Here is a 12925-nt window from a genome sequence, read left to right as displayed (position 1 = left end):
AGGAGAGGTGTTCCATCCCCCTGATCATTTTCGTGGCCCTCCTTTGGACCTGCTCCAACAGGTCCATGTCTTTCTTATGCTGAGGGCTCCAGAGCTGGACGCAGTGCTCCAGGTGGGGTCTCCCCAGAGCAGAGCAGAGTAGAGGGGCAGAATCACCTCCCTCAACCTGCTGGCCACGCTGCTTTTGATGTAGCCCGGGATACAGTTGGCCTTCTGGGCTGCGAGCACATACGCATTCTACATTACTGTTCTTCCTTCTTCCCCTCACTGTTATGTACTTGCTGTCCAAGTTTCTACTTTCCTATCTGTTTGGGGCTTTTAGCATGTGGCTGCTGCTTGTATGTTTGAGGGTATGTAAACTCTTCCCAACTTCTGATGCTGAACTGTTCAGCATGAGGTCATTGGGGGGCCATTAAGACTTGTCTTTGACAACAAAGTAAATTTCCTACTGTATCTTCTCTTGCTGTTGGAGGTAAATCCTTTGTCTCTTACTTTTTTTAAAAAAGAAATTGCTAGTATTAGAAGCACAAATGAGTGACCCTAATTAAAGGCAAACTCCTTTAGACTTTGAGGTTGTTTGTACAAGTGTATTTGTGCAAGTATGTCTCTGTCATACAAACATCAAAATATCCTAAGCCAAGCCCTGTGCTCACTGAGGTCTCATAGGCTAATAGAAACTTAAGCTTCCAACTTCAAGCTTTCCAGTTACTGCTTCTGGCCAGCCTTGTCTTTCAGTTTTGGCCACATTTCTTAAAAGGAACCTACGTAAGAATGCCACTGGCATGGCTAATAATGTAAAGATTAAACTATGAATATATGCAGTCTTCATATGACTGTCAAATGGTATGGTAATTATACAATATGCATAATTACTAACTTTCTGGGTCTTTATTATTCTGTAGTAATCTGACATAAACCTGAATCTTAAGAAATTACAACCAAATTTTGAACAACTATTTAAATATTCCTTTTGGTAACTTATGTATTTATGAATTTCTGTTAGAAGTCGGTAAGGATAACATAAGGCTCTAACAATGGCAACTTACTAGATTTTTGAGAGTGAACACCAGTGCTAGGTATCAAAACTGTACCTTTTTTCTCCAAAGTCTTCAACTTTGGAAATTTTCTCCACGAGGGGGAGGCGTGCTTACGGTTGATTGCTCTGTTAGCCTTAAAGGCGTTTCAGAGACTAGTTCTTGTTCTTGCACCCTTAATTTCTCTAACCATCTATAATTTTAAGTTTTAAACGGTCTCAGATGATCATTCTGAGTGTAGTAGCAGATAGATACAAGTAGTAGCATAGATACAAGTAGAATTTAGTTTAAATTGGGCAAATAATGTGTGCTGCCTTTTTTTTAAATGAAAAAAATTTTTTTGTAAGTTTCCAGTAGTATAGTCTATGTGCATTGATTTCAGCAGTTGCCATTCAGTGACAGTATATTCACAGTGAATGAACAGGTGCACAAATCTTTCAGGTGAGATCTCTTCTTCAAATTTTTTGAAGTGTCTAGGGGACTTTCTCATTGGTACCAGTCAGACAGTTAAAACCTCAAAATGAGACTATTTGGACATAGTCTTCATCCACACCACAGCGCAAACAGTATGTTCCATTGTAAACAATGGATCAGTGAAGAAAGGTTATTAATTTATTAGAATTAGAAGTGGCTACAGAAATTGTACCAAATAACTTACAAAAATACTTGTAATATTTCACCCAATTGAGAAGAACTGAAACTTCATCTCAAACTTACAATAATAATAATTTCAAATAGACAGTATGCTTTTTTTTTTTTTCTCTTGAGTGAATGATGTTTGTGTTTTAATTCCAGGTGCAGTTTTCCTGGTTATTTTTTGCAGGGGCAGTCCCTGTATTTTTTTCTTTCTTCATTGCAACTCTCTTATGTCACTATAACAACTGGGATCCAGTGATGGTGGGAATCAGAAGAATTTTTGCCTTTATTTGTAGAAAACATCGAATTCAGAGGTAGGGCAGTCACAAAGTATAATCCTGTCTCTTCTTCAGCCTTTCTAATATCCTATACTCTTTTATAAGCCACAGTACTTATACTGTATTTATTTTCATCTAATTTTATAGTCAGGTGTACTAATTTCTTAATAGTAGTAGTTGCCAGTCCATTTATTAACCTATGTAATGCTCAGAAAATGGAAAGATGTGAAGTCTGTTTACCTTCTTCTTTTAAAAGAAGTTTCCTAGTGGCTGTCACAGTTTTCCGTTTTTTTTTTTTTCCCCATAACGCCCCTATGATAGTTGCTGTACCCAGAACATGCAGTGAAAATTGTGCGAACTTGAGTATACTTCATGAAATTAAGGGGTCTTTGTATGTTTTTACTGGCTGCAGTTCAAACCACTAGCATACTTATGTTGACTTCATAACAACTCATTTAATATTACTGTATAACTGTAAATAAATAAATTTGTTTCTTTTAAGAATGCCGGAAGAAAGTGAGCAGTGTGAAAGTCTCATTCCTATGCACAGTGTTTCACAAGATGGAGACAGTTGTTGTTCATAGACAAAAGGTATGTTTAATAAACCTCAAATGATACAGAGAAAGGTGAGGATTGGTTCTCATAATGGCATTTGTGTTATGTAAGCACACGTTTTTACACAGCATACAGTTAATCTTGTTTATTGATGAATAGAGTTTTGAAGGGTATCTTCAAAATTATTATTATTTGTTACCAAGCATTATTCTCACCTTGATACAGTTCTTGGTCAATGGTTTTGAAATGTAAAGTAGTTTTTTTTTACTTAAGAGGATTACAATGTTCATAAAAAAATTGGACATGAGTCAATAAACCAGAAGAGGCATACAACTTCTTGGTATGGATGATGTGTATGGAAGAGATCTGAAGTAATTTATTCACTCTTTTTAATGCTGTTGAGGTCTCAGTTTGGGCTACTGCAGTGCATGAAAAACATCGACCATTTAAGGAAGTTTAGAGGACGTGACCAGACTTTATCATTATGGGTCTGGAAAATGGGAAGGAGTCCTTGTGTTTGTGGTTGACAAGAATTAAGTTGTTAAATTGCATTAAATATTAGGGAAAATATTTCTCATGATAAGGATAGGGAAACTAGAGTAGAATAGCTAGGGAGTTTGCAAAATATCCCTCTCTAAGAGAAAAGTTACGCAAACCTCTAACAGGAACATTATTACATGGTTTGTTGGTACTGTCTTGGAGCATAAAGATAGACATAGTTTAGGACTCTTTAGCCCTACGCTTCAGGGCTTTAGTTTTCAAATAACACATGCAGAATTACATGATGAGAAATATATTTTTATTTTCCAATGTTGCTTAAATCTAATAATGAAATTAAAAATATTCTAACCAAAACAGTAGTTGTGACGTCTTAAATCTAAAACACACAAGTTACTTCCTTTATTAATAAGATGGAAACAAATACATATGATGATTCCTTTTTTGTAATCTTTAATTACATAGCCCTGATAATTTTTTTTCTTTTTTTTTTTTCCTTAGTTTAAAAATGGAATGATGCCCAGCGAAGAGACAATCTTCTGGAAAAGTCCCTAAGGAATGATGTTTCAGTGCCTATTCTGAATTTAGTAAAAATAAGAAGTTTCAGTTCTTTTGAAACTCTAAACTTTTCCTCTTTCTTGCTTTCATCTGGTTTTATAAATGAACAAATTTACTACATACCTATCACCATAGGGAGTCTTAGTCCATCTGAGCAACCAACCTGCCTTATAACACTGAGCTGGTGAAGTTACTTCACAAAATCAAGAAAACAAATGCTGTTAAGTAATTTCTTTCTTTTTTTAACTCACAATTTTGTTAAATGCTGGACAAAATTTTAAAAAATACTTTCAAATGAGTTATGTAAATAAATTTGCAGGTCATCAAGTCTTACAGGCTTTCAGATGAAAAGCTAAATAGATGTTACCTGTAGTAGGTACAAATTAACTTTTTTATGTTGTATAAACTATTTGCATATTAATAGAAGAAAATAGAGAAATAATTTATTAAGTGCATTCTTGTAATTATTGAGGCAGGATCTTTGTACGGTCCTGGAACACTACATATATATTGTCTTATGCCATTTTGAGAAGCCTTGTAATGGCAATGGGTGCCGATGTTTAAAAATCTTTTGTTACCTAACAATCTGGAATGTTTAAAATCTTAGTGAATGGTAAAACATTTCTAATTACCGTACATTTGGATGTACATTCTCAAAATGAATGTTTGTTTTAAACAGACTGGTTCTGTAACCCATTCTTATTCCCAACTGTGTCACATGAAAAACTAAATTTGAAAATTTTCACGTGTATAGCTGCCAACTTACGAAAGAGATCAAATTAATTGTGAAAGTTTTCAGTTAATGGGTTGGCACTACAGTAGTCTGCTAAACAATCTGAAAGATAAAGGTGTTTGCATTGATCCCCCCCCCCCCCGGTGTCCTTTAAATAATATTAATAAATTTATATTAAAATTGATCATTTTCCTTATAACCTGTATCTTCCTTCCACTGCTGCGCTTCTGTCCTATTTGATTCTGAAAAGTTAGGAATAATTATATTCAGGAATATTTGAAATTAGTGCCATTTTTTAACTTCTGGCCTATAGGACACTTGCATTAAAGTTAATTTTGGCTTTTGATGGATTTTATTGTTTTTATAATGAATGTAGGATGGATTTTCAGCCAACAGTATTCTTTTCCACGTAACAAGATTATTAATAATGTAGGGTACTTCTGCTATCCTTCCACACAAATATAGAAGGATGACATAACACAAATGCCTTTTCACGTTTTGACACTCAGTAATGATCCTTCCAAAAGAAATTTTGGTGGTTTGGTGATACAACTACTAGACAAGAGAGGGAGTGCGGGAAAGCAACAAGCTTAGCTATATATTTAGAAGGATTGATTAGTCAGCAGCTAGAATTTAATGTAAAAATCTGTAAGTAGAGAACGAAAAAAAAAAAATGAACCTGGGGCCTATTCTGGTCAAATATTGCACCTTTATCAAAATTTTCCTTCCAATTTTTAATACTGGATTACACTACAAGTTTCAGTGATCTGAGGCATCTCTTTAAGATGAGATAGTAAGTCCTTCTTTGGACACCTGAAATAGGAATTAAAAAACCCCACCACCACCACACAACAAATCCACAAACCCAAAACAAACAAAAAAGTTTATTAAATTTATTTAGGCATTTTGAGAAACGTCAAATTTCAATTCCCAAACCCCACAAGTAGAGGGGTTGAAAATGCAGTATGTAGAAGTAATTTTACTTTGGTAGAATTTTCAGGGATTTTTTGGTAAGTGTAGTTTCCTTAGCTTTTTTTTTTAAGGATTTTTTTTTTTCTTCTAAACTATGACAAATTGGAGGATGTTAGCTTCAACTTTTTTCCAAGAAGTAATGTTAAGGCCTACTGGCAATAAAAAGCTAATGTCTGTTTTCAACTGATGATATGTTTCAATGAGATCATACCGAATATATCATACCAGGCATTAACTACAAATTTGAATGAGTTGGGACTTGTGGCATCAGCAAACTAAGCCTGGGAAAACTGAGTTTGCTTTCGGATAGGCAATTACGGTATTTTTAGCAAAATATTCTAACACTGTCTTTTGAAATTGGTCATACTGATAGAATTGGAGCTGTAACGTATAATGGGCAATTGCTGTTCATATTTGTCCTTACGTTCATGGCTTAAAGTGAACGATTGTCATAGTCTCCCATGTATATGACTTTTGTTAACTGGCATTATTCATTAGTTTGAGAGGTTAAAAAATAAGTACTAGGAGAATATTCTTCTGTCTCTGACCCCAGGAATGGTGAAGAATGTTTTTGTTCAGTAAACTCAAAGTTAGGGCCTTCCCACTGTTTTTGTTTTTAACAAAAATGTGTTAATTTTTTTTTAAGCTATTAAATATTTTAATCTCATGGCACTAGGTAGCTTGAGCAGTCTTTTTGCATTAAATTACAGTTCTTTAAAGAATAAGAAACAAAGCAAACTGTCCTTTCTGAAAGGATTTTTAAACAGTGGTGCCCCTGTAGTTACAAGAAATGCGTTACAGTTTTAATTACGGAAGCTATGACGTGTAACATTGTTCCTGCATTTAATAGAGTGTGATGAGGTTTTTTCTATAAAATCTTGTGATTTTTAGTACAATAATATTTTATAAATATGATGTCTAATTTGAGATGTAAATTGCGTAGCTCTCTAATGGGTGCTTGGTAAATGCACAAGAGATTTAGCTTTGATTCTCAGGTACCTCTGATGTAATGGAGACATGCTGGGTTTTTCTTCCTCATGACACAACTGGAATGTGAAGGAGCTCTCGTAAATGCTTTACCCTCTGTGTGCTAGCATAAATTGTCATTGCTCTTACTGTTTCAATTTGGGAATGTCTTTATTCTGACTTATTTCTTGTAGGAAGCACATACACTTTAAAGAAATAATGAATTTTTATCTCGAGCATTTCTTTGAATGTCATTAGATGCTTAAGGAACAGTGATTTCCCATGCATACAAAATGGAAAATGAATACTACATGTGTTGCTCTGTCAAACAGTTGAACTAATTCCTGTAATCCTGTGAGACAACCAACAATTTCTTCTGTGTGTGATTGAGGTTTTGGAGCTGTTTGGTTTTTATGTATGGAGCAAATGATGATCATTTGCCAAATGCCATGTAGCATGCCTTTGCTTTTATGGTTTTGGTGAGTCTCGCATAGTTTGATGTACTGTGTACTGCACTTCAGAACAAAGGGAAAAAAGGATTTCAGTTTTTCTGGCTACTTTCTCCTAGGTTTCAGTCATGGTGAAAATGTGTTCGCTATGAGGGGCTGCAGTAAGTGTAATACTAATTCAGCAAAGGACTGAAATACACGCAACATCAGTATTCAGCAATTACTTAGAAAGTACGGGGCACATGAATGCCCCTGAAGACACTGAGGGCCCGATGTTTCTGTTGCCCAGTGTGCGCTGCATCTTGCTTGTTGGCTTTTTGCCTGTGGAAATCCGTGTAGGGGGGTGGGGGCTGTAGTATGTGACTGATTTGGCTTGTCATGGAGTTGGGCTAGAGTGGACCGCACACCGAGACTCGGAAACAGGGAGGCCAAGGCACTGCCTGGTTGTCTCACTGTGGCGTTGCAAATGCTAAAGTATTTTGCGGAAATGCGGTGTTAAGCAGTGGTATTCTTCGAATGACAAACCATGGTGCTGCATGCGATACTTGACCTGGTATGCTGGTACATGCATTGCATACCTCCTTGTAATGTACTAGCAAAAATGGGAGAGCCTGCAAATTACTTTTCTTGGTGTGTGCTGTTGTAATTGTCATTCTCTTTCACGATCCCCATTGTGCCTAGGTACTGCTATTCACAAGTATGATTGCTTTAAATGAGGTGGTAAAACGAGTTCTTTGTAATTCTTGGTTCCATCTCTCTTTGTGTTGAATGTTGTCATTCCTATTCCCTACTAAAAGATCCTGCTATCTTAGGGAAATTAAGTTACTGAGCTAAACTAAGCTATCGGAGGAGGGGGAAAGCCAGTTAAGTTTTAGACATAGGGTGAGTTTCTGGACACACTTTCAAATTTTATATGAAAATAGGCCTCGGTAAGGCAGAGTGTTTGTATGTTGGCGTACTCAAAAATCAAGAAACAGAAACTAATGTTGATATCACAATGTTGAGTTATATGGCTAACTATAGGATGGTACTTTTAATCAGTTTTCTTTATTTGGGGTAAGTTTTGAGTTGGTTACCATTTCTGTTATGACTGTCTTATGTAGTGTCTGCAATTTAATAGTTATAACTGCAGCAGCATTTAAGTGTTGGTTCATAAACAGTTGTTACGCATGATTTTTTTTTTTTCTATCTAATCCAGAATTGCATTAATGCTGTATTTTGCTTTACATGGTTATGCAGGGCATGATTTCTCAGGGAAATACGGATGATACCATGCGTTGTGAGAGCTGATAACTAATTCCTGCTTTTAAAATTGTTACAAACATTTTCAGGTTTCACTCAAACACTTCACATCATGTAACTTTCATGTTGAACTTCCTTAGGCTTATCAGGTAAACCACGATGAGAATGTTAAGAGCGTTTAAAGGTGTCAATAAAATACGCTCTGGCTAACACTTCATTACTTTTTGGACAAACATCCATTCTAAACTGATGCTGCAAATTGTGTGTGGTTTTCCTACTTTATTGTACTATGTGCCATATAAACTAATAGTTGCACTGCTAATTTTGAAGCTGCACTTAGGGTATGACAGTGACATTAACTTTCAGGGTTAGGCAGTGCGATAATAATACATAATCTGATTCTGGGGTAGAGTACCAGTATAAACCTTCTAACATACATATATTCATTTATATCATTAAATTTTTACAAAGTCTGTTCACTTTGGGGATTTTTGTTTGTTTTTCCAGTAAAGTTACTTTGGCTAGGCTGGGATTTGATCCAAAGCCCACGAGAGTCATAGACAGCATTAATAAAGTAAAACTTTATTGAAAAGAAGCTCCACAGTCACGTTGAGCTTTATGCCTTTGCAGTATTTCTGTCTGCAGCGTACATTTGGAGTGGTTTGCTTTAAGACTTCAGTAATATAAACTTGAGGGATTTTAGTGCTGGTAAAAATGGTAAAGATACTACTGTAACTGGTCACAAAAAATATTTCCCTATAGCCAGCGTGCAGCTTCATTATTTAGAAGGTGAATTTGTCTTGCTACATGACTTTTCTTTAGAATCAGCAGTATAAGAAATGTTAACCACTTCACTTAGTTGTATACTTCTAGGAGAACTTTTTGTCGATAGTGGGGAATATGTGATCATAGTCATCTTAGCCTTGAGGATCAACTTCCTCTTGGTGATTTCTGATTTGACGTTTCCGTTTACATTCACTTTGCAAAGAATGCAATGGGGCATTTCCTCTCTAGGTAAAGCTACTGTAGTTGTATTTTGACTGCCCTAGTTCTCTACGTTGTTAGAAATCTAACACAAAACATAAATCTAACATATAAACGTGAGACTGCTGAGTTAATCTGTGTTCTCACTCTCCTCCGAGGTAAAGTATTGCATCATTACATCTGGTATTAGCAGGTAACCAGACTTTTTCTGGAATGCCTACCGTGATGTGGAATGCATCCAGAATTTCATCTAGTTTTCACTTCCTACTTTTTAAAAGCATAAAAGGCTTTTCTCTGAGGATTTTCGTTGAAAGCAGCTGTTTAGTTCTACAAGTGCAGAGCTCTTTAACTGCATCTCAGTTTATAAAGTTGCATCCAATGTTTTTGGTTTTTAATGAACTGTTTTAATTGACTGTTTTGTCGGGGAAGGTGCACAAATTTTGTGTATGTTCCACAGAAGAAATATGACTGGATACTGGAATGGCCTCAGAAATAATAATTCAGGGATGTTTCTATAGTTCTTCACATATGTTCCTGAAGTTTTTCCACAGTTTAAAAAAAAAAAAAACCCCAACCAAACAAAAACAAACAAACCCCCACACTTATCAAGCTGAGGGGGATTAGCTGTTTAGCATAGAACTAATTTTGTAATATGCAAATTACTGTGTTTTCATTAGAGATATCCTTCAATATATTACCGGTGTTGCCGGCCCACAAGTCTTTTCTTCCTTGTCTGTGTTATAGGTGATGCTTCTCTTCTACCTAAATCTGACCTTTTGCGTGCCAGTTAAACTAGTTCCTCTACCAGAATGAGTAATTTCTAAAATATTTTTAGGATCTCCTTTTTTTCCTCTAGCTAGGGGAACAGCAGTGGCTTTCCAGCCAAACAGTATCCCTTTTGTACTGGAGAAGAAAAAGGAAAACTTTGAAAAAATAAAAACAGAAGTCTTAATTGAAAATAAAGAATCTTACTGGGCAGCATATGGGATCAGCTGTAAAATCATCAGGGTAATTTCTTACATAGCACAATTACATATAGGAAGTGCTTCACCAGTAGTGTACTGGCTTGATCTCTGGTTAATCTTGATTTAATATAGAATGTAGATATTTTCAAGAATCATTTCATGTTGAAGCTGAATGCTTAAATTAAGCCCTGTGATAAAGAATCTTACTGGGCAGCATATGGGATCAGCTGTAAAATCATCAGGGTAATTTCTTACATAGCACAATTACATATAGGAAGTGCTTCACCAGTAGTGTACTGGCTTGATCTCTGGTTAATCTTGATTTAATATAGAATGTAGATATTTTCAAGAATCATTTCATGTTGAAGCTGAATGCTTAAATTAAGCCCTGTGATTGTTTCAAAAAAAAAAAGGGGGGGTTTTTGTTTAAAAAAAAAAGGGGGGGGGGGGTTTAAGGAGAGGGGAGGGGGGGGGGGGGGGGGATTATATTTAGAGAGTGTACATGCTGAGGAGTTTCTTATCTGTATTTTGGGTGGTTTAGGGGTTTTTTTTGTGAAGTGTTAGAAAGTCCCACATATAATCCAGTTACGAATGAGCGCTCTTATCAATTGAAAATCATGAGAGGCTGTTTACACAAAGCTATATTGAAAGCTTAGCCAGTTGTTCAAGTTGAGGTTATCTGAATGGAATGAGAGAAGTGTAATGAGTATGCAGTACAACGTCAGCATTGTACAGCTGAAGGGGTCCTTGTAATGATTCAACATTTGTGTAAGTTCTCTCTGGAGTGGGTATTAGTAAAACAAAATTGTTGATGAAACTTTTTCTCAGCTGTTCATACAGATGGATTTGTGAAACTTCTAAAGCTTTTGTGCATTAAAAGATGCACAAAACCAACACTAGTTTTGATGGTCTTTCTGGCATTACATTTTGTACTAAGTTTCAGCGAATTCTGAATAACACTTTCAAAGCAGAAGCTGCTTTAACTGAAGAACTTTCAACCGAAGAAAACTTTTGTTTGCATGAAGTCTGTATGGTTTGCTGATAATTCAGATGTTCTGAGAGCACAGCTATTTCAGGTATATATTCTCTGTGAAATATCTTTATGCATAATCTTTTAACCATTTTCCTTAGTGAGACCAGAACCTGAATTGCTGATGCGTATTGCATTTGCACTTAAATACCTGATTTCAGAGTGTTAAACCTTGATCTATTTTTGATAAAAAAAGTAGCATTTTAATCTAATTTCCATTTAATGATAAGTATATTCATGCAGAGAAAAACATAATTATGGCTTGATGAAGTGATTTTAAGCCAAGAAAACAGCAGGATGGCAGTAGTAAATCTGAAATGAAGATGCATGTCTCTTCAAAAACTCTGGCTTCTGGTTTCTTCCCTCCTTTTTACCAAATTGGTATCTCCATTATTCCAGAATTATACAGATGAAGCAAGGACCAGAACTTTCACCCTTTGTTTTTTAAAAGGAGGGGGAGGTGTCAGTTAAATGAGAAATAAATAAGTATTTTTAATTAAAATCAGATTTAAGCTATTAATTATTTTGAAATTCTCTATATTAATAGAGATCTAATGAATGGAAATTAAAGGCCTATATTGCAAATATTGAACAGTGCTTATATATTTTTAACAAAATCAATATATATATATGAATATTGGAAATGTGTAAAGGTGCAAATTGGAAGATTGTTCTTGTGTTGATAGGTTTATACATTGAAATTCTTAATATCCAATACCAAAACCCTATAGAAGGGCTAATGAAAAGAAAATGTGTATTCTCATGAACAGCCTGTGTAATACAATCAATGGGTGTGATGTTTTGTTCTGTATTATATTTATTATATGTAAGTAAACAATAAAGATTATAAATCTTATTTTCTTAACAGGAATTGGTATTTGGTTGGGGTTAATGCTTAATGTATTTCATACCGTCAGTTAAGAAAAAATGAATGGTCACTAAGGGTTGGCTGCCACAGGGGGAGTAGCGTAGTGGTAAAAAAAGTCTTGAACTGACCCACTTAATTCCCCTCTTCCACCCTTAAAGCGAGTCTCGGGATGTCTCGTTTTACCTGAAGTCAGCTAGGATGCCAAAAGGTTATAATTTGGTGTCAGATTGGTCTGGTAATTTCAGTAGTAAAATACCAATTTTTAATCCATTTTTATGGCTGCAGGTGATTTTTACTTGCTAATGCATGAATTATAAAATACACAAGGAGACTCTTTCATCAGCAGGGGGAGCTACTGTAGTATCCATCTCTCTCTTGCATTCCTGAACTCCAGTACAAGAAACTGTATAAGCAGCAGAAAGACAATTAACTTACCTGTTTATCATCCTTGATTCTTAGAGTTAACCAGGACCGGATGCTGACCTTCCTTCGTACAGCTGAACTTTCACTGTCTTTAATAATTAAAAATCTCTTGGGGATGATAGGCACTTACCTAAATACTTAATAGAAAAGTGAGAAAAAGTATTTCCCTACCACAGGCTTTTCTGAGTTTTCTGGATCACCTACAGCTGGATTCTGTTTACTGATGTAATCAATGTTGCTGTAGCAAGAAGCAGATTTTTACACTAAAACAAGGGGATACTTGCTGTGCCATCTCTAAAATATGCAAAAATGTGATATGATGTTACTGACAATGCAGGTACCAAATAGATGAATCTTAAGTTTTAGACCAGAGTTTCTTAGAAAAATTATAAGCATAGGCATAAAGACATCATGCCAAATATAAATCACAATGTGGAGAAGCAAGAGTATGTGTGAAATAAATGGTAGTTTAGCGAAGGACTCGGGACGGTGTAATGCAAGGAGGATTCCTGTCTCAGCCATCTTCACCTTCACAAATCTACTGGGAAGAGCCACGGGTTTACCTGCCACTGCTATGTCCTAATGTCTAAAACGGGAATTTGTAATGAGCAAGGATGATGTAATCAAAACAGTTATGTCATGGAAAGCTGTTCTTACAGCGACTGCACTGTCTTGTGAATGTTGCAGCACCAGGAGGAACTATTAAAATCAAAGAGTAATAGGCCTGTGGCTTT

General features: G+C 35.6%; 1 protein-coding gene across 2 annotated transcripts in view; it reads left to right on the top strand.

Moving 5' to 3' along the window:
- Nucleotides 1-4006, top strand: part of SLC35F5 (solute carrier family 35 member F5) — a 36084-nt gene extending 32078 nt beyond the window's left edge. For both annotated transcript variants that reach the window (XM_019472256.1, XM_009279943.1), the window contains 3 exons: nt 1830-1984; nt 2451-2539; nt 3503-4006. In XM_019472256.1, coding sequence (XP_019327801.1) covers nt 1830-1984; nt 2451-2532 — 237 coding nt within the window. In that variant the 3' untranslated portion in view covers nt 2533-2539; nt 3503-4006. The remainder of the gene's footprint in view (nt 1-1829; nt 1985-2450; nt 2540-3502) is intronic.
- Nucleotides 4007-12925: the final 8919 nt, after the last annotated feature.

The sequence above is a fragment of the Aptenodytes forsteri genome, unplaced genomic scaffold (assembly GCF_000699145.1).
Source record: "Aptenodytes forsteri isolate BGI_AS27 unplaced genomic scaffold, ASM69914v1 Scaffold11, whole genome shotgun sequence".
NCBI lineage: Eukaryota > Metazoa > Chordata > Aves > Sphenisciformes > Spheniscidae > Aptenodytes > Aptenodytes forsteri.
The sequence above is the reverse complement of the archived record's forward strand: the minus strand, read 5'-3'. Positions and strand labels throughout refer to the sequence as shown.